Here is a 21,086-nt window from a genome sequence, read left to right as displayed (position 1 = left end):
ACAAGATAAACTAGGTGTGACTATTAAAGAAAATAAGCTATGAAAGTAAGCAAGAAATGTAAACTAGGCGGATCCTAAGAGTGTTTGGATGATCACATTTAAGGTTCCCAACAAAACACTCACTATCCTAAGGGCAAAATTGCCTAAAATTATTACACACAAATGGAATTTTGGTAACCTATTGGAGGCTCCCAACACACTTCCAATGAAAGGCCTTTTTGTTATAAAATTTGAAAGCAATGAAGGTAAGTAAATTGCCAATTACAAAGTTACAAAAAAGTCCTCAATGTTTGTGGATGTTCTCTCGTTGGTGCTTCACTCAATTTGGAGTGCTTCTTATTCCAATAGCTCTTAAGGTGGTTAGCCCTTTGCTTCTTGACTCAAATTCTTCAAGGGATAGCACCAATTTCCTATATGGCAACTAAAAAACAAGGAAACAAAGAGACAAGCAATAACCAAAAAACAAAAATGAAATTAAAGCTAAACCAATATAGTTTTAACAAGACAAATTTTCAAGAATTATTCAACAATTAAAGCAATGAAAATCACATAAAAGCAAGCTAGGACTCAAAGAGAAACCTAGAATGGCTCTACAATAGAGTACAAAAAAACAACAAAAAGAGACTTAAGAAACCTCTAGTTTTGACACTTTTTTTCACAATACTTTTCAATTGAAATTTCAGAAGTAAGATTGGTATAAAATAGACACCAATTATAGAAAAAGTTTTGAGCTAAAACAACAAGCACACTTCCCTTTCACTTTTTTTTCTTAGACACTAATTTTCTTGCCATATTGTGTGATTTTTCTTTTTTTTTTTTCCTTTTATCCAAATCACTTGGTTCTTTTTTCCAATTGTTTTCCAGATGTCTAGAAAATTCAATAAAAATTTCAACTCAAAAGTCAAAGTATTCAAGCCATGGTGGAGTTAAGAAGACAGTGTGCCAAAACTGACAACAGTCAGAATTTCAACCTAGAAATCAAGAGTAATGTTTATGTTGCTTAAGGCTTGGATAGTTACAATTTGTGTTTGCTTATGTTCAATTGTCTTGAATAACACAATTCAAGAGAACTAAAGACTTATTATGATTCACAAATCCAGCCACAACTCAACACCACAACTCAATTTCTTCATAGGCATCATATAGGAAACTTAGAAAACAAAAAAAAAGTTCAACAACAAGACTACTTCTAGGAATTGATTTAGAACATGTTATGAACTAAATAACATGCATGAATTAGACTCAAAATTTAAATGATAGGCTAAGAATTGCAAGAATACATGAACAAATGTATCTATAATTCAATCAACAAAATCAAAATTGAATTCAAACTTAGAACATAATGTGACAATTATTATGACTAAACATGACTCTAAGACAACATGAATGAAGTGATTTACACTTGGATTTTTTTGTTTTCTTTTCTAATCAATATTTTGCAAGAAAATTGAGATCTAAAGGTTCAAAACAAGAATATTATGACTAAAAAATGATAGAACCTAAAATCAACACAAAAACATGATTCAAGAGTTTATCTATAAAATTTGAACCATAGAAATGCAAGAGCAAGTGTAGATCTAAGATTTAATCGGTTTATTTTTTTTGATCTACACTAAACAACACCAAACTACAAGAAAATTGAGGAGATACATGGAGAAGAAGATGAAGAACAAGGAATTAAAGTGAATTGACCAAACAAAAAGATAGAGGAATCAAAAGAACATCACCTAGATGAAAATGCTCTTGATACCACATGATATAGCTCCATGTAAAGCTTGTAGGCCTTGGATCTTCTTCATCAATGGAGTGCTTTGCTTCTTGAAGATCAATGGCAGTGGAATGGAAAAGGAAGAAAGATGGTTGGAGACGCTACTTCAAGGAGAAGATGAGTCAAGAACAAGCTCACCACCATAGGAAGCCATAGATAAAAGCTTCAAGGTAAGAGAAGATGAGTGGAGGGAGAGGGAGAGAAGGGGAAAGAAATTTATGCCTCAAATGAGGTCTAAACTTGGAAGTGTAATTCGCAAATGATCAAAGTTCAAAAAATACACACACAAGGTCTCTACTTATAGCCTAAGTGTCACACAAAATTGGAGGGAAATTTGAATTTATATTCAATTTCACTTGAATTTGAATTTGTGGAGCCAAATTTGGAGCCAAAATTTCACTAATTATGATTAGTTAATTTTAGCTATGGTTCAGCCCACCAATCCAAGATCAAGTCCAAGATTCTCCACTAAGTGTGCTTAGGTGTCATGAGGCATGTAAAGCATGAAGGACATACACAAAGTGTGACTATATGATATGACAATGGGGTGTAGCAAGCAAATGCTCACCTCCCCCTTAGAAAGGTCCAAAATTTAATTGGATTGGGCTTCTCCCAATTCAATTAAATTTCTCTCTCAACACACACATCAAATAGTGCACTTAACGTATGTGAAATTACAAAACTACCCCTAATACAAAAAGTAGTTTAGGTGCCCTAAAATACAAGGGCTGAAAAATCCTACATTATTAGGGTATCTTTCCTACACCATGGAGCCCTAAATACAAGGCCCAAAAATAATGAAACCCTAATCTAATATGTACAAAGATAAGTGGACTCATACTTAGCCCATGGGCCAAAAATCTACCCTAAGGCTTATGAGAATCCTAAGGTCTTCTTCAGTAGTTCTGACTCAATCTTCTTGGAGTCTTCTATCCAATGCCCTTAGGGGGGTAGGGTTGCATCATGCTCATCAAGAATCCTACAGATACACTATTCATGTCACTGTGTGCGTCATTGTGGTCGTAAAAAATCCTGCAGAGACACTATTTACATCACTGTACGCGTCAAGACTCCTGCAGAGACACTGTTCACGTCACTATGCTTGTCAAGAATCTTGTAGAGACACTATGCACGTCATTGTGCTCATCAGGATTCTTGCAAACACATTGTTTATGATACTGTAGACGCAATCTTGGCCACCAAAATTGTCGGTGCGATGACGACCGTTGGATCTATCCGTAATAAATTCTCATACCACGGCACAATAAATTTGTCTTGAAACGTATTATTGTACACACATAAAACCCTTCACCACCAAAATTTCAATTCACTTTCAGACATATACCTTATTCATGTACATCACATCATATTATCACCATGTTAAGCACAAACGAAAACGTCATTGCCGTAGTCCACTACGATGATGCCTATGTAGCCGAGTGTAATGTTGGCGTAGAGTTTAAGGCCAAAAAAATGTACTTGTTTCAATGAAGAGAGGCATGACCTTCAAAGCCTTGAAAACAAAAATCCAACGGAAGATGGGCCTAAACCAAGGTCAAACCATAATCATAGTCATTTATCGCTACCCATAACTGCAGGGTCTGGCATGTTCAATTATCGGGTTGTTACCATCAATGAGATGAGGATATTGAGGCATGTTCAATGTCTATAACCGACATCAATGCTTAAGTGGCTTTCAGTTGCTCGTACAATGCGAACAACAACCTTCTTCTACCACCAATGTTGAAACAACCATTCCATCACCACAAATTTACCAAACACAATATATTGACTACCATACTCAAAGCTACCATGAAGGCCTATCTTCTTACACACCAATCTCATACATGCCCACACATGATTGTTACATCCCCAATTTGGAACCCACTAAATTTGATCCACACATTAGCTCATACACACAACTGCTTAGTGGATCGTCAAAGTACTATGTGATGACTCCCTAACTTTTGAACCTAAATGAGCCCACCCACCTAAATGCCTAACCAACTACTGAAATCCACGTTGCTCAATCTTAAAGCAAAGAAATGTCATACGACTATCATGCTGAAAACAAGTTTTCGGATGAAGTAGTTGGTGACTTTAGTGACCACAAAGACAAAATTTTGGCGGACAATGATGACAACAACATTAATGACAACGACGATAATGACATACAGTTTCTTTTCCAACCGACAACAACTAAAAATGTTTATCGTTCATATCCAAATTGCATTGATGTTGGTGACAACCAAGTGGCTGAGAACCCCGACTATAGGCATTTTTTGGACCAACAACAACAATCTGACTCGCAGGATGGTGAGCTATATGTTGGTCAGCGATTCCGTTAGTTGGAGGACCTCAAATATGCAGTCAAAATGTGGCACATTAAGAACCATGTCACTTTCAAACACAAGAGGTGTGCAAAGGATACGTGGGTCTTATGTTGTCGAGTTGAGGGGTGTCAATGAAAACTTAGAACATTTGAACGAAAAAATTTAAAAGTTAGGGAAATTAGAATGATTGAAGGGCCTCACACATGTGTCATGCATACTATTACAAAGGGATGCTATTAATTGTAGTTGCACAAGATAGGACTAACAACATATTTCCAGATGGTTAGCACTTTTTTTTGCAAAACTTGGGAACCCACATCACACCATATATGCTTAATCTCTGATAGGCACGAGTTAATCAAAAGTGCATGCAGACGACCCGATAGTGGGTGGACAATAGACAACTCCTTACATGTGTTCTGTATTTGTCACATTGGTTCAAATTACAAAAAAACAATTCAAAAGTGAGGACGAAAGAAAATGCGTCTTAAGTATGGGTAAAATATTTTTTAAAATTTTAATTCACAATATTTTATTATTTTAAATTAAACTAACAATCATATTTACAATTTTTTTTTCAAACCACAGGGTATGCCATAACCTAATCATAGTTTTTTCATCATTACCGACTGTTACATAAGACAACCCATACGACATCGCCTGGCTTGATCAAATACCAAGGGAGCAACGGACCATGACATGGGATGATTGAAAGCGGTGGGGACACATGACCACTAATTTGGAAAAGTCACTCAACTCGGTGCGCAAAAAAATGAGAAATATTTTAATCACTGCCTTGGTCAGAGCCACGTATAAGAAGTTAAACAAATTTTTTGTTGACCGTGGAACTCAAGCTGATGCAGTGATTGCCTTTGGACAAGTTTACACATTCATTGCAGCCAAGTTCATTAGTGAAGAAGGAACTAAGTCCAACACTCACTTTGTTCAATAGTTTGACCGCCAAATATTTCAGTTTCAAGTTGAGAATAGAGTGAATTCGAGAAAGAGGTGTTGAATGGGGAAGTTCACTATGAGACTAGATCAAAGAACATTTGATTGTGGAAAGTCTCAAAAGCTACACATGCCGTGTGCACATGTCATTGTTGCATGTAAGCACATCAACATAAACTATTTGCAATATGTTAGTTTAGTATACACATTGGATTAAGTGTCAAGTGTCTAAAAAGTCCCGTTAGTAGGACCACAATTATGTGTCAATCTAGCCATGAGAAGAAATAAAAAGGTAGACCAAAATAACAAGAACAGGAACTAATATGGATGGGAGAAATAGCTCAACCATAACATTATTCAATTTGATCCGAAAGCCTACAAATTGAATAACGGCGACGGAACTGAAGAAGAAACATTGTTAAGTATTTTTTTTTTTTTACTATCAATGTATTTCATTTCACACTATATGCAAATTCAAAAAAATTCTTCAATGATAATGTTTTTAACTAATTTTCTTTATTTTTATTTTTAAAAAATCTTTCTAAAACAAAATTAAAAATTACGTTAAGAATTGAGGTTGGGAGGATCCGAAATCTCAATGAATTTTGCAAAAAAAATTTAAAAAAATATAGTATAAATTCAGGTCCATGTGAATAATAAATATATATGTATAGATATATAATTGAGGAAATTATATGTTTTGGTAAAAAAAAAAAAAAAATCTTGTATCTCTGTGAAAAAATCCCGAAAAGCCACGCAGACTATAAATGACAAATGCATAACAGAAGAATAGTCACGTAGAGTCAACATCAACATAGCGTATGAGATAATGATTTTTTTAATTTTCTTTTTAATTTTTTTCTATCGGTGCAGCTACCGACTTTGACTCAAAGCTCAGACCATAACATCGACATTCCTTTTAACAACGTTTCTTCTTCGGTTCCGTCGCCGTTAGTTAAAATAGCGTAAAACCTTCAACCACCGTTCTCTTTTCTCTTTTCACTAAATTTTCAGATCTACGATTCTCTCTCTCTTCGATGGCTTCCACGGTTGTTGCGGCCGCCGTGAGGAGTGACGTGCCGCCTCGGCAGCCGGTGGATCCTTCGGCGTCGTCCTCCCCCGACGTCGCTGATCGGAGCGATTCCTTCAATTCCTCTCCCAACCACTTCTCCGACACTGAAATTCAGGTACTTCGTTTCGTGTGTGTTCGCTGCATTTGCGATTCTTCGAAATTGATTGATTCTGTGAAGTGTCATTTATTTATATCTCAATTGGAACTTGTTGAAGAAATGTTTAGCTTGAGTGTGAAATGTTGTTCGAAATAGTTCATTTTGTTGTTGCGGCTTCTGTGAAACCTGTGAATTGTGGCTCTTAATGTTGTATGAGGGCTTTGCTCTCTGGAATCTTCTAATTTCACACATTTAACTGAAATTTATATATTTCACTTAATTGAAAGTTAGTTGAAGTGTTGTTTAGCTTGATTGTGGAATTGTTCAATTTTTTTTTTTTTTGCAGCTTCAGTGAAACCTGTGAATTGTGGTTTTTGGCGTTATAGGATGGCTCTGGTCCTTGGAATCTTTTAATTTTTGATACATTTAACTGAAATTCATATTTCACTTAAAGTTAGTTGAAGTGTTGTTTAGCTTGAGTGTGGAATTGTTCGAAATAGTTCAATTTTTTTTTTTTTTGCGGCTTCAGTGAAACTTGTGAGTTGTGTCTTTTGATGTAATAGGATGACTTTGCCCTCTGGAATGTTTCAATTTTTTACACATTTAATTGAAAATTATTTTGAAATTCGACATGTTATTGATCACGCTATATTTTTGCTTCTGTGATTGTTTCTATTTTCTTAGTTACAAACTCCAGACGTATTGAAGAGTGAAGAGTATCGCCAATTGTTCCGTCTTCCACTGGAGGAAGTGAGTGATGTTCCACCTTTAAGATAAATATTTTAATGTCTAACATTGTCGGTTGTTAGTTGGATTAGTCAGTATCATCTTATAATGGAATAGTTGGCAATCTTGTATGTCTATTCACATTGGCATGTTTCCCTAATCACATGCATCTGAGGTCTTGTATTCCTTTCTTCTTCATGATCGTGTTTCTCCATGTTTGTGTTTTCTGGAAGTGTAGAATGCCCTTTGGTGTGACCCTCAATAAGGTTAAAGTAGAGTTTAACTCATGAAGCTCCTCAGCCCCTGCCCCACAAATGCATTTTGGGTAGATCAGATTTGGTTTTAATTAACATATTTACCAAAAATTCAATGGATCATATGTTATTTAGGCAATCTCACACCTTCAAACAATTTTTCCTTACACATTTTAAGCATATCTAATTTTTGTCACAATTTTAGATGAACCACATTGATAATGTTAAAGTTGTCAGGAATATGCACATTTTTTAGATTTGGGAACTCTTACATGAGAACTGAGTTACTGCGATTTGATTTCTTTGTTTTATTGTTAATGAAGACAATTCTTATTTGTTCTCCTTTTCTTTAGGTCCTCATTGAAGATTTTAATTGTGCCCTCCAGGAAAACCTACTTATTCAGGTAATATTCTGCCCACAATTTATCAGTAAATGTTAATACTATTAGCTCACAAATACTGTGCATTATCTTTTGAATTTGAAGAATATTACTGAGTACTCTATTTTTTCTTAAGTTAAAATGCATAAACTGTTTGAACATATAGCATTTTCATTTGTTTTCCTAATGATTTATTAATTGCTTGTTGTAGGGTCATATGTACCTCTTTGTCAACTTCATTTGTTTCTACTCAAACATATTTGGATATGAGACAAAGGTAAAGTGTCTATGCATTTAAACATTCTTTTAAACTCTTGATGGGAGGAATTAAATTTATATTTACATATAATATCTAGGTTATTCAATGTACATGCTTAATCTACTATGTTGATCATCTGCTAGTAATTTTGGTTTTAATTTTCTTTTTTTTTGCCATGTGTTGGAATTGCCAACGATTATGTTTCAGAAAATAATCCCATTCCCTGAAGTCACAAGTGTAAGGAGGGCAAAGACGGCTGGGCTCTTTCCCAATGCCATTGAGATTCTAGCCGGAAACAAGAAGGTGTGTTGGACATGGAGTTACATTTAAGCTAGTTGTATTTCAATGAATTTATGCCCTGAACATTACTTTTGTATTTTTATTGTGCTGTAATGTCTTAATCCACTTATTTATTTTGCAGTACTTCTTTGCATCCTTCCTATCCCGTGATGAAGCTTTCAGGATTATTAATGAGGGATGGTCGCGACATGGCAATGGAGCCATAGCAATTATGGAACAGAAGGTATTTACCATAGAACCCTCTCTTGATACTAATTGTTTATTAGTTTTTGTTCTCTTGGTAGTATGTAAGGTTATAAATTTTTACATTGGTAATGTGGTGGATTTTAGGAATGGATGACACCCCTCTACTTATAGTAATCTGTTAAATGGATATTGGATCAAATAGCAGGTACTAGTTTGAGAATTAGTGAGGAAGCCAAGGAAGAAGCCCAATCATTAGGCAACAGCAGGATCTTGTATAAGAAGTTTTTTTTATAGGATTTTATATGTTCAATACTAATTCTTCTGTTCTTTTTCATTTTAAGTATCTTTCTGAGGTTTTCTACGTTTTTTTTTTTTTGAACGACCAAAGATAATATTATGTATATGATAAGAATAGTACCAGAAGTACTACAAGGAAACAAAGGAGATAATATCTCCTAAAACACAAGAACATAACCAGCAAATAACAAACCAACAAAGAACAACAATGCCCAACCCTACAGATCACACACTAGGTAAAAGACAAAGACATAGCTGAGGACCATTGGTGGAAAGGAACATTAAAATCCTTTTCCCACCCCCTCAGCCATGACCAAGTGAGAAAGATTGCATTATCCACCAATTTGGAGATGACAAAAGGCTGATTCTTAAAAATCATGTCATTTCTGAGGTTCCATATAGATCTTGTAGCTACTATCCACCAGATCTTCCTCCTTCTGTTGGAATTCCTCGAGCCAGCCAAGGAGCAGTGCTGAAGAAGTTGTCCATAGGCTTACTGTGCAAAACTCTATCTTCCTTGACCCAGGAATTAAATTCCCACCACAAAGGCATAATTTTATGACAAGTGAAAAAGAGGTGAGAGGCAGATTCGACTTGGCTTTGGCAGAAGGGACAGAGGTCATTTTGAAGGACAATCTGCCTCCTGATTAGGTTTTCCTTAGAAGGAAGCCTATCCCAGAGTAATCTCCAAGCAAAAGATAGAGCTGTAGGGGGGATTTTGATTTCCCACAGCTGTCTGAAGCCACTATTTTGCTGATGAGATAGCTGATCAGCTTTGATGCAATTATAAGCAGAGTTTGTAGAGAAGATCCCCTTTGGTTCAGCTCCCCACACCCAAGAATCCTTCAAGGCTGCATTAGTGCTTATTGCTGCAGTCTGGTCAATAAAAGCTGAAGCTCCCCCCAACTCATTGTCAAAAAGATTTCTTCTCCAGGAGAATTTCCACTCCCAACCAGATTCACCAAAGATCCCCATGCTTGCCACTGTCTGTAATTTTTGAGATGATATTTGATATAATTCTGGATATTTGTCTTTAAGAGTAGTTCCATCTCCCACCCAAGAGTCTTCCCAAAATAGAATTTGATCACCACTACCCAGTTTCCAAAGAAACTGCTTATTGACAGCAACCATACTGCTGTGATGAATAATAGATCTTAAGTCAGACCACCAAAAGGAGAAAGTCTGCTTAGGAGGACCCTCTTCCAAGCCTCTCCAACCCTTGTACTTTGAAGTGAGGATTCTGCTCCATAGATGATCTGATTGCTGGAACATCAACCATTTCCACTTGATAAGAAGAGCTCTATTAAAAGCCTTGATATCTTTGATTCTCAACCCTCCCTTTTCTCTAGGAGCACACACTTGATTCCATGCAACCCAAGCTATCTTTTTTCCTTCTACATTTCCACCCCAAAGAAATTGTCTTTGAATGGCAGTGAGCCTCTTAATGACTGCTGAAGGGGCCCTGAAAAAAGACATATAAAACAAGGGCAAAGCTGTCAAGACAGCATTAATTAAAGTAATTCTGCCAGCCATAGAAATACTTCTCTGGTTCCATTTGTTCAATTTGGCCTCAAATTTTCTGAATAAAGGCTCCCACACCACCTTCCTTCTAGGGTTAATACCTATAGGCATCCCTAGGTAGATGAATGGAAACTGCAGGGGGCCACAATTCAGGTAGTCAGCAGCAAGACTACACCACTCCTCAGATTGGCCAATTGCACCAAATTGGCTCTTAGCAAAATTAATTCTAAGGCCAAATACCATCTCAAAGCTTCTGAGAATAACCTTAATAGCTGTAACATTATCCATAGATGGTTCCCCAAAGAAGATAGTGTCATCAGCAAATTGAAGGATGTTGATTGGGACCCTTTTCTTGCCTACCATAAAGCTGTGGTAGCAATTTTTGGACACAGCTTCCCTCATCATACCTGTCAAGCCTTCAGCAACCAGATCAAACAAAAAGGGGGCCAATGGGTCTCCTTGTCTCAAGCCTCTTTGAGGCTTAAATTCTTCAGTTGGGCTTCCATTCACTAGGATAGATATGGATGCTGATGAAAGGCAACCCTTGATCCAGCCAATCCACCTTTCATGAAACCCCATTCTTCTCATCATATAGTAGAGGAAGTGCCAAGACACAGAATTATACGCTTTTTCAAAATCCACTTTGAATACTAGACAAGGCTTCTTAGATCTCCTAGCCTCCTCTACAACCTCATTAGCAATCAAAACTCCATGAAGCAGCTGTCAGCCCTTAACAAAGGCTAATTGCCTTTCATCTAATAAGTGGTTCATGACCTTGCTGAGCCTATTTGATAGAACTTTAGCAATGATTTTGTAAACGCAGCCAATAAGGGATATAGGTCTGAAATCACTAATAAGTTGGGGGTCCTTGATCTTGGGGATAAGGGCAATAAATGATGAGTTGAGACCCTCAGGAAAGACTGCATTCACATAAAATTCTGAGAAAAAACCTTAGGAATTCTGGTTTCAGCTCGTTTTAGAAGTGCTTTATGAACCTGAAGTTAAGTCCATCTGGCCCTGGGCTTTTATCACTCCCACAAGCCCACATAGCACTAGAGATCTCCTCCTCTTTGAAAGGTTCCACCATCATGTCTCTCTGGTTAAGAGATAAGACATTAAAGGAGACCCCATCTAGATTGGGTCTGTGCAAGTAAGGTTCCGCAAATCTGCCTTGGAAGTGCTGGAGAATTGCAGCCTTAACCACAGCAGGGTTATCTACCCAACTACCCTCAATGTGCAACCCCCTCAAGGCATTCCTCCTTCTACTGAAATTTATAATTTTGTGAAAGTAAGAGGTGTTGCCATCACCCTCTTTGATCCACTTGCTTCTAGATTTCTGTCTTACTATTGATTCATGAAGAAAAGACTGCTCCCATAGGTCAGACTGAGTTTTCTTGAGCTCTTGGACTTGCTGATCAGAGGGATGAGCTGTGAGAGAATTCTCCAGATCATTCAACTTTTTCTGGGTTTGCTTCACCTTGTTACCCAAGTCTCCACAATTATCTCTGCTCCAGGTTTTTAGCCTATGCTTGAGGTTTTGAAGTTTGCATTTTAATGCATAACTCCCCCATCCCATAGGCTGATTTGCAGACCAGCAGTCCCTCACCACCTTAGTGTAATCCTTATTAGACAGCAAAGCATCAAAGACCCTGAAAGGCTTAGGGCCCCAATTAGTGTGTTTAGAATTCATGAGGATGGGGCAATGATCTGAATAGTTCCTTTCAAGGTTGAATTGGGAGCTATCAGGCCACTTAGATAACCAATCATCAGATACTAGCACTCTATCTAGCTTGCTCTTGCAAGAACCATTAGGCCTAACTCAAGTAAAAGGCTTCCCCACACAGGGAATATCATCTACCTCCATTTCAGGAGGTTTTCTACATTATATGGATCAGTGTTTAGCTATGGTCTTTTTGTCACCATAAACTTATGTATCCCAGTTCCCAGTCATTCTATGCAACCTTGCCCTTGCATATGCAAAGAGACTGTTTCCAGATTCGAAACTATGACCAACTGGTCACCAAGGTGCAACTTTGTCTCTATGTATAGTACAAAATTGCATTGCATCCAATAATTGCCAAACTAAAGTAGTAACTCAGTCTCTGATAATTAGATTTTGCAATGATTTTCATTGTTTTTTTCCTCTTGTGAACCTGAGACTGTCTTTCACAGAATGCATTCCATACCTGTCATGTGTTGAAAATTATTGTTCCTCTAATTATTTTCAGTATTCAATTTCTTTGGAAAATTGGATCATTGATGCATAATATGATCTTAAAATGCAAATTAATTGGTCAAAATTGCATTAGTTGTACTGTTGCCCTCATTTATTTATTTTACTTCAGGAATCAATGTCAGAGTCCAGCTGCCAAGAGAATGGATTTGTAGCTGTTGAAAATGTCAAAAGTTCTTATATAACTAACAACGGATCACTTTCTACTGATCTGTATGTCCATGTTTATAATGGGTTTTGCTTTAGAATAGATTATTTTCTGTGCTACTCGTTTAGGCTTATGTGTGTGAACCAGGAGCAAAGATACGGCGCTTCCATCCATTGTAGATGATCCATTATTGACGGAAGATTCAGCGAAGCAATGCAGTGTAAAACAGGTTGCTGAACCTGAATTGAATATTGATGCCCCAAATGCTGCAAGTGTGAGTTGGAAGTGGAACGAGGAGGATATTGATGCCCCATCAAGTGAGTTTGGGAATATGTGTGTGTGTGTGTGTGACTCATGTTCATTAGTCAAATGTTTGTAGTCATTAGAAATTGTTCTGAGGGTAAACATCTCAACAATTTTGTTTTAAATTGTTCAAGGGATGTTTGATACAGTGGATTGGGAAAGGTGTTTGAATTTTAGATAAAAAAACACTTCATGTGTAAATACCCGTTTTGTTTTAAATTTGTTCACCGTATATGTGTAAATAATCTGATGGGTTTGAACTTATTTTCTAAAATGCAGTCCTTGAAGCATATACATGTGTTGCAGATTCAGTGTTTCCGGTATAATCTTACTTGAAAATCACTAGATCTGTTTTTACTTTTTAAGTTTTCCTTTGCTAATTTGGTCAATCTTAATTTTAAAAATTTATAGATTTTCTTGAAAGTTTAGAATTTGCACATTGCAGATAAAGGTTGAAGACTTCTTTAGGTACTTATTCTCAGATGATGCTCTAAATTTTCTTGAGTCTTTTCGCCAAAAATGTGGTGATAAAGGTAGCCAGCATGAAACTTTTAAACTTATGCATTTCAATTGTCATTTTTCATATTCTAGTATTGTTGACTATCCTCCTCCTTGTCATTTAATATGATTTTAGGGAAGGAATAACAATAAGCCAATAAATGATGTCTTTCTTCATACATTTTTTTTCTCTCCCTTTTTTTCAGACTTTAGGTGTTCTTCGTGGCATCCTCAAGAGAAATTTGGGTATGCTCGTGAACTGTCATTTCAACATCCAATAAAAATTTATCTTGGTATGCCTCTGCTGCTTTTATTTTGATGTGCACTGTATAAATTCTTGTTCTGACTTTGATTTTGTTAGCCCATTAATTGTATAGGTTATTTACTATTCAGTAGTCTTGTAAACTAATTTACATTGACATATAACTGACATAATCATGAGTTATCAAACTCTTTAGTTTTATAGGAATAAGTTTAAGCATGAGATCTAAATTTTGCAACAAGTTATTAACATGAAGTTGACTAGATATATGTGTGAATAAAGCTATTAAGAAGGAATAAATGCCTAGAAACACACATTTTTATAAGATGGTGCAAAGTGGGCCTAATTGAAGTGAATGGGACACACAGATCAGTATTCTATTACTAATTGAAGAGCATCAAAGCTAAATGTATAAGACTAGATAGTCTATTAAAAATATAGAGCCATACTCTTACATCATATTTTGGGCATTAAAAACTTCTCTCTCTGATGTGTTCCAATGAATTTTCAAAACTTTAGGGGAGCTGTCTATTTGCCAGTGGACATGATTGTGTTTCTTTTTCAGGAGCGAAATTTGGTGGCTGCCATGAGGTCCAGAAATTTCGTGTTTATAGGAACAGGTATTTTACCATGACCTTTTTTTTTCTCAATTTATTTGTTTTAAATCAGTTCATCTTCTACTCTCAATAATTTTTTAAGGTAAAGGTTTCAGGAAGCTTCTAATAAAAAGGAAGCTAGATGGAGGATAATTATGGGGATGAATATCCCTAGTAGCTTAGGGTGTTGTGGGGTGGGTTGGATAACGTAATGATGTGTAGCAATAACATATTTTCCTGTTTTATTGGTTTATGGCTTTAAGTGGGAGAAACTGAGGAAATAAGACAATGATAAAGGAGTGGTGAGATGTTGGAAGAAAAGTCTCTTGTGCTGTTTTGTGTAGCCTGAGATAATGCTGTTGTGGTGCCAGAGCTTATGCAGTTGATGGAAATGGAATTGTGTGGGTCCTGTGAGTGAGTTGCTTTTCAAGAACACTTGTGATTGAGAGGCTGGTGTAGTACTGGAGAGAAGGGATATATTTATTAAACTAAACAATTAATTGTTTCAAACAAGCATTAGTTTGGAATGGTGTACAACATGAAATACAAGAAGAAGCTCGTTGGTGACTTGTTTAGGTTTGTTTTAATTTTTCTCTTCTCGGATGAGAAAAACTTGGTAGGACTAGGAGGTTGATGCTGTTATTATGTTATTTTGAATAATAAAAATGGTTGCTTTTGCTTCCATGTGCATTTTATTATTACCTCTATCTGTTTTCTTGTGTTCTTTATGTTAATTATTAATTATTTATTCTAAAAATAAGTTACTGCTTTGGCTACATGAAATATAGTGTTTTTAAAGTGCTGTGTGTTATCTTGACATGTATTTGTTACTTCGTCCAGTCATTTGGTTATAGAGACGTCGCAAGAAGTCAGTGATGTACCTTACGCAGATTATTTCCGGGTTGAGGTACAAATTTTTTTGAAACATTAAATCTTTATGCACATGAACTTTTAAGTAATTTTAATTCTAGGAATGCTAGTATCACTCTCTTTCTAGCACTCTCTTTTTAACACTCTCTTTCTAACACTCTCTCTACTATTGGTTGGAATTTATTGAAAATCCCAAATTTTGTTGGGTCTCACTTTTAAATTAGGAGACTCATTAACTGAGAAGTGAGACCCACCAAAACTTGTGATTTCCAATAAATTACAGCCAATAATAGGGAGAATGTTAGAGAGAGTTGTTATTGGGTTACTTTTTGTTAAGAAGAAAAGGAAGGTATTGGGGGGAGGGGGGGCGGGGGTGGAGAATTGATTGAAGAGATCAAGGAAAAAATATACTCTTCTATGGAGGAACAAAAAGAAAAAGAGTAGGAGTGAATAATGCCATCGACACAAGAAGTCTCTCCGTCATGAACCAATTACTTCACAAGGTGAAGTTAGGTGATGATACCTGAATGATTTTATATAGCAATAGCCCACCTACTTTGTGCTGAAATTCAATTTCTTATTAGAAATTGTGAGCAGAGGCAGAAAGTCTCAAACTGTAGTCCACTTAGGCTAGGGCTCTCACACCTAGTCATTAATCAACTATCTTAAGCTATTAGGTGAAGACATATGATTATATGAATGATTTTATATTATATCTCTATCACTGTATGACTGTCCAATCCCCTTTCATCTATTCTTTTATACTATTATCAAATTTAGATTCCCACTTGGTGTTTATATTTACTATCCCTGAATGCCCAATATTTTGATTTTAATACAAGAATAGGTGATGTTGTCAATTTCCCCCAAAATACCCAATATTTTACTTTTTACTACAACCAAAAAGAGTAGGCGATATTGTCATTGAAATTTACACAAAGGTACATCACTTCCACCCACTCCTACTTTTTAGGAAATTTCTTAACAAATTAAAATCAGTTTCTAATCAAATGCTCTAAAAATAGCTTGGAAAGTCAGTTGCTATAAAAACAAAGGCTTTACACACAAACCTTCATAAAGACATAAACTAATAATCAGAAACTGGTCCTAATTCATGGGATGCACTAATGATTCATTGAACACAACAACAAAAGTCTCCTATCCACTAGGCGGGGTCTGCTACTTTGCTCAAGTGATGCCATTATGCTCTGTCAAAAACCAAATATTTGGAAATCTGTTTAGATCAAAAGCCCTTTTTAATGATTCTTTTAGAATTTTCTCTAGTCTTCCTCTAATCTGTTTATTAGACTATCTTCCATATGAGCTACAAAAGAGGCGGACAAACTATTTATATTATCCTAAAAAATCTGCACTTCAATGAAAATCTGCTTAAGCCAAAAAATTTCAGGCTTAAGTGAATTCTGAAACTAACACATTCTGCCCTATTTCCGCATAAGCCAAAACTTCCAGGCTTAAGCGGATTCCTCTTCTGCAGCTTCTTCAAAAAGGCACTTTAGCTTAGGCTCAAAATTCCTGGCTCAAGCACACTTTGCTACAATTTCCACTTCAAGCTTTCTCAATCCTTGCTCCAAGTTGCCTTTCAATCCAATTCAAATTCCTACAAAATAATCCATCAATAAGCACATGTAACCTATCAAAATGATAAACTAAAGAGAAAAACTACATATTTACAAATTTATAATTAAAAAGGCACAAACAAAGTTCTAAATAAGAGAAAAGATGAGATAATTGCCTAAACTCACATCTCTCAACTAAGTATTTTTGGCAATTATTAAGTGTGTTGCTGCGTTCATTTGAATTGCAGTTGCAGTGTTTTTTCTTCCGTCTTTCTTCAAAAACACATATTTTCCCTTGCACATCTCAAAAAATTTCAATCGTTCATTTTCCAGAATATATGGTGCAGTACACCATCATTCATGCAGAAGAAGGTGATCTGCAGCAGAGAGAATGAGGGGAAGAAGTTGGGGGAGAGAGAAGAGGAAGGAAAAGAAGGGGTAAATCAGGAACAATTAGAAAAAAAAGAGAAAAAAGAAAAGAAAAAAAGCAAAATAAATTAGCCATCAGATCAGAATATAAAATATCTAAGGGTTGAAAAAATCTTTCCCATGGTGGGAAACATGTTTGTTTTTCCCACCTTAGACATCGTCTTGTTTAGAAATGTAAGGTGGGGACTTGGGTCTATATCAGTACTGCTGCTTGATTGCGGCCTTGCACAAGCTCCAACCTTTATGAGGTCTGTGTGGGGTTAGATTTATGCTGTCTTACCCATGAGCAGAGATGCTGTTCTTGCAACTAAAATCTGTAATCACCTGTTGATTGGACATTAGAATTGGGCTAGATACAATTACTTTTCTATTTGGCACTGCTCTTGGAAAATAATTTGTACATTTTACTGACAAAGATGCAAGAGTTACTCAAAGATTTGGTTTGTAGTGTGTTATTTTTAAACATAATAAGTGACTTCAGGAATTAGGTTACAAATATTTAGACTATTTTCCATTTCTGGGTGTCTAACCAAAAGAATGAGTTTGATTAGTGTTTGTAAATAGTTAACTACTATTCCACTATCTTCTCTTGCATTATATTTAACGTTCAACTTGATACTCTGAACATCAGGATTCGACAACATGCATTTTATGTTAACACTTCTTATAATGTGTTTGGTTCTAACTCAACCTCAAAAGTTAGCTCATGGGGTGTGGGTTGTCCCCCACTTATATATTCTATCTTGGCCTTATTTCTAGCAGATGTGGGACTTGAGTTTTTCCCAATACCACTCCACTAGTTAAACAGGCCCTGAATGAATTGTTTGTTTGAGTAAAACCGATATATGTAGTTAAAAGACTATCATTTAATTACCAAAGTTTGCGACACAATCAGGTTGTTATTGAGTTTTATTTTATTTATGAATCAATCTTCAGTTAGTTCTCTGTTTAGTAACATTATAAATTTATAATTTTCTTTCCCATTGAATTGTCAGTTTTTACTTGTGCATGGTTTCTATGTGAATTACCAGGGACTGTGGAGTGTAGAGAGAGACAAGGATGAATCAAAAGAATGCTGCTTTTTGCGGGTATATGTGAATGTGGCATTTTCTAAAAAAACTATTTGGAAAGGTGTGGCTTTTTAAGTATCCTTAATGAACATTTTCCTTGATTTGTATCTTAATCTTTTATTTCTAATTTAGATGATGTTGATTCATAACTTGTGTCCTTTTATATCAAGGTGAATTAATCAGTTTTATACTTTGCATTTTTTTTCCTATGTTGGTTGTGTTATGTTTAGCTGCTTATTGTCTTCAATCTATACCATGAACACTTGTATATGTTGAAGACCTTACATTTTAGAAACATGTTCCTGAAATCAATTATTATGATATTTTTAGCAAGCAAACCATAATCAAACTGAGGATGCAGCAACTGCATTACCCTGATGCAGTTGCATTAAGGTTCCAGAATCAAACCTGCTATGCCTTGGCCATTTCTGATGGTGAGGTTGTTTTCTGCCCTATCTCAGCACGAAGGCAACTGAATCAGCTGCTTTTGATAAGAGGATGATTCTGATTACCAGCAATCAAACCCAAAATCAGTCCCTAATTGATCACACTTGGCTTTAGCGGTGAATAATTCACAAAACATCCTTCTGTTCTTAACAAAGTTCGATCTTGAGTAAATACCTCATTTTTATTCTCTGTTTTACATGTGAAATTCTAATGTCTATAAATAAAGATTTTCAATATTGGTAATGTCATTCCTTATTTATTCTTATGTTTCTGATTTTGATCTTCTAATTTATTCCTAAATAGGACTATAGGAGACATTAACATAAATATTAGGAGATTGTTTAATACAAATTATCTCTCCCGCTCTGCACACACAGTTTTGAGTTGCATTCTTAAATACCTTATCTTTAATCTCTGTTTTACGTGTGAAATTCTGATTATAGAAGACATTAACGTAATTGAATCTTTGGAGATTGTTATACTGATGTCTATAATGAAAGATTTAAAATATTGATAATCCCATTCCTTATTTTTTTCTTATGTTTGTTATTTTGATTTTCTAATTTATTCCTGATAGGAGACATTAACATAACTGAATCTTTGGAGATTGTTTAATATGGATATCTCCCCCCTCCCCCACCCCACAACACACAATGTTTCAGTTGCATTGTTAAATGCCCTATCTTTAATCTCTGTTTTACAGGTGAAATTCTGATTTTTATAGCAAAAGATTTTCATTACCATTCCTTATGTTTTATGTTTGTTATTTTGATCTTCTAATTTATTCCAAATCAGAGACATTAGCATAACTGAATCTTAGGAGTTTGTTTAATACAAATTATCTCTCTCCTGACACACAGTTTGAGTTGCATTGCTGTGTGTTCTATTTTGTCATTGTCACGAACTTGAACTTTCTTTTCATGTGGGAACAATCACAGGCAAAATAATACAATCAACAATTGAAGAATGTCGAGATGCTTATGCGACATGGATAAACATGGTATTCTTGTGTTTGTGTTTGTATTATATGTATTTTGTTTTGCTGCTGGTCCAAGTTTTCTTTCAAATGTCCATTTGAAAATGTATGAAATTTCAGGCACATGAAATGTTGAAGCAGAAGAACCTTGAAAAACAAGGTTTGGCTTTCATAATTTCTATATTTTCTTAAAATTTAAAGTTCCTTTTGGGTTCCATACAACACTGGTGTTCTGTGAAATATCATACTTTTAAGGATTTATGGTTTATTTTTCATTGGTTCTGCTGTTGCTGTAGCTCAAAATGGTGAAATCAATTTAGATAGAGAAGTGAAGACTGGAGAATCTTCAGAAGGGTCACAGGAGCAAAGTAACCATACAAAGATACTAGCTACTTCCAATGCCTTTGATGCTACTACCCACAATGTCGGCTCTCATTTGCCGGGAAATTTCATCGAACCATCATCTGTTCCACTGTTTAAAGAGTTTATGACGAAGTTCAGATCATCTTTGAGAAGTCATAGCAATCTTTCTCTGCTCCTTATTACTGTTGTCGCTCTGATTTTCTTCATTCAGGTGTGTACTTTAAACCTGAACTTTAGGTAGATTTATGCCTTTTCTTACTTCGTGAACTAGTTATAAAATTCTGCAAGGAACTCAGGACTAGCAATTCTTGTGTGTATGGTACGAAAATAAAATTGTTCATAAAAAGTTGTTGCAGTTACTGGCATCAAATTGCTTTAAGTTAGCATTCAGTCACTTCAGTTCTGAATGACTGCTCAAACACTAATGTACATATTTTGGTTCCCTTCTTTAAAACCTGTGTTCCTCACATGATAAAAGCAAATTCAAGAATCTAAAATTTGTATTTCAGTTGTCAAGTAACAATGATATAATAATAAGAGAATCATCCCCGTCCTCTATTCACATGTTTTCTCTTGTTTAGCTTCAAACATCTTTGTTTGGCTTGGTTACCAGTTCTGAATTATTTTATAATTTCAAATTTGTAATGTTTTGGATTTAAGGTGTCTGTAATGATTTATCTTCCACTATAATTGCAAGTCAACTAGTTTACACTTTAAGTAACTGCGAAATGCTAATCCTTTCTTTATTCTGTTGCAGCAGTGTAGCATACTTGTGCTGTTGGCTAGACCTCAACACATACATATGAACACTCCTGTAGACATCACGAATAGGATGAACAATGAGGTCACTAGAAGTCCTTCAGACATAGCGTGGTTGGAGAAAAGAATTCATCACCTCAAAGATGAAATGTACATGGTTGAGAGTAGGCTTGAAAGGATGCGGTATGAACATTTACTTTTAAAAAACCAACTAAAGGACCTAGAACACAAGTAGCTACCAAATTTCATTGTTGAATCATATCCTTCTTATAGCATTTTTTTGTATATTCATGTGATATATAGATATGACATTTAATTTTGTTGTAAATGAGAGGACTTTATGTTATACCCAAAATTAAAGAAATGAGGAACTTGTGATTTAGTTTGTTTGCCAGCATCCTAAAATAGGAT

General features: G+C 35.5%; 1 protein-coding gene across 2 annotated transcripts; it reads left to right on the top strand.

The window, feature by feature from the left end:
- The first annotated feature begins 5,913 nt into the window (after nucleotides 1-5,913).
- On the top strand, nucleotides 5,914-21,003 carry VAD1 (protein VASCULAR ASSOCIATED DEATH 1, chloroplastic). 2 transcript variants are annotated; one of them, XM_006605649.3, is made up of 18 exons: nucleotides 5,914-6,239; nucleotides 6,906-6,971; nucleotides 7,555-7,605; nucleotides 7,793-7,858; nucleotides 8,048-8,143; nucleotides 8,262-8,363; nucleotides 12,490-12,590; nucleotides 12,673-12,842; nucleotides 13,108-13,148; nucleotides 13,274-13,361; nucleotides 13,533-13,619; nucleotides 14,154-14,208; nucleotides 15,025-15,091; nucleotides 18,092-18,191; nucleotides 19,516-19,577; nucleotides 19,674-19,713; nucleotides 19,850-20,127; nucleotides 20,677-21,003. In XM_006605649.3, the coding sequence occupies exons 1-18, from the start codon at nucleotides 6,090-6,092 to the stop codon at nucleotides 20,908-20,910; spliced, it is 1,854 nt and encodes a 617-aa protein (XP_006605712.1). In that variant the 5' UTR covers nucleotides 5,914-6,089; the 3' UTR covers nucleotides 20,911-21,003. The 2 variants fall into 2 exon arrangements, with proteins under 2 accessions (XP_006605712.1, XP_006605711.1); XM_006605648.3 differs by having other exon boundaries at nucleotides 5,915-6,239; nucleotides 20,674-21,003.
- The last annotated feature ends 83 nt before the right edge of the window (nucleotides 21,004-21,086 follow it).

The sequence above is a fragment of the Glycine max genome, chromosome 20 (genome assembly GCF_000004515.6).
Source record: "Glycine max cultivar Williams 82 chromosome 20, Glycine_max_v4.0, whole genome shotgun sequence".
NCBI lineage: Eukaryota > Viridiplantae > Streptophyta > Magnoliopsida > Fabales > Fabaceae > Glycine > Glycine max.
The sequence above is the reverse complement of the archived record's forward strand: the minus strand, read 5'-3'. Positions and strand labels throughout refer to the sequence as shown.

Bases quoted from the DNA above. Each gene is read 5' to 3' on its own strand.
- VAD1 (XM_006605648.3), top strand. From the start codon at position 6,090: ATGGCTTCCACGGTTGTTGCGGCCGCCGTGAGGAGTGACGTGCCGCCT. The intron at 6,240-6,905 runs GTACTTCGTTTC...CTATTTTCTTAG, and splicing joins TCTCCGACACTGAAATTCAG to TTACAAACTCCAGACGTATT. The intron at 7,606-7,792 runs GTAATATTCTGC...TGCTTGTTGTAG, and splicing joins AGGAAAACCTACTTATTCAG to GGTCATATGTACCTCTTTGT.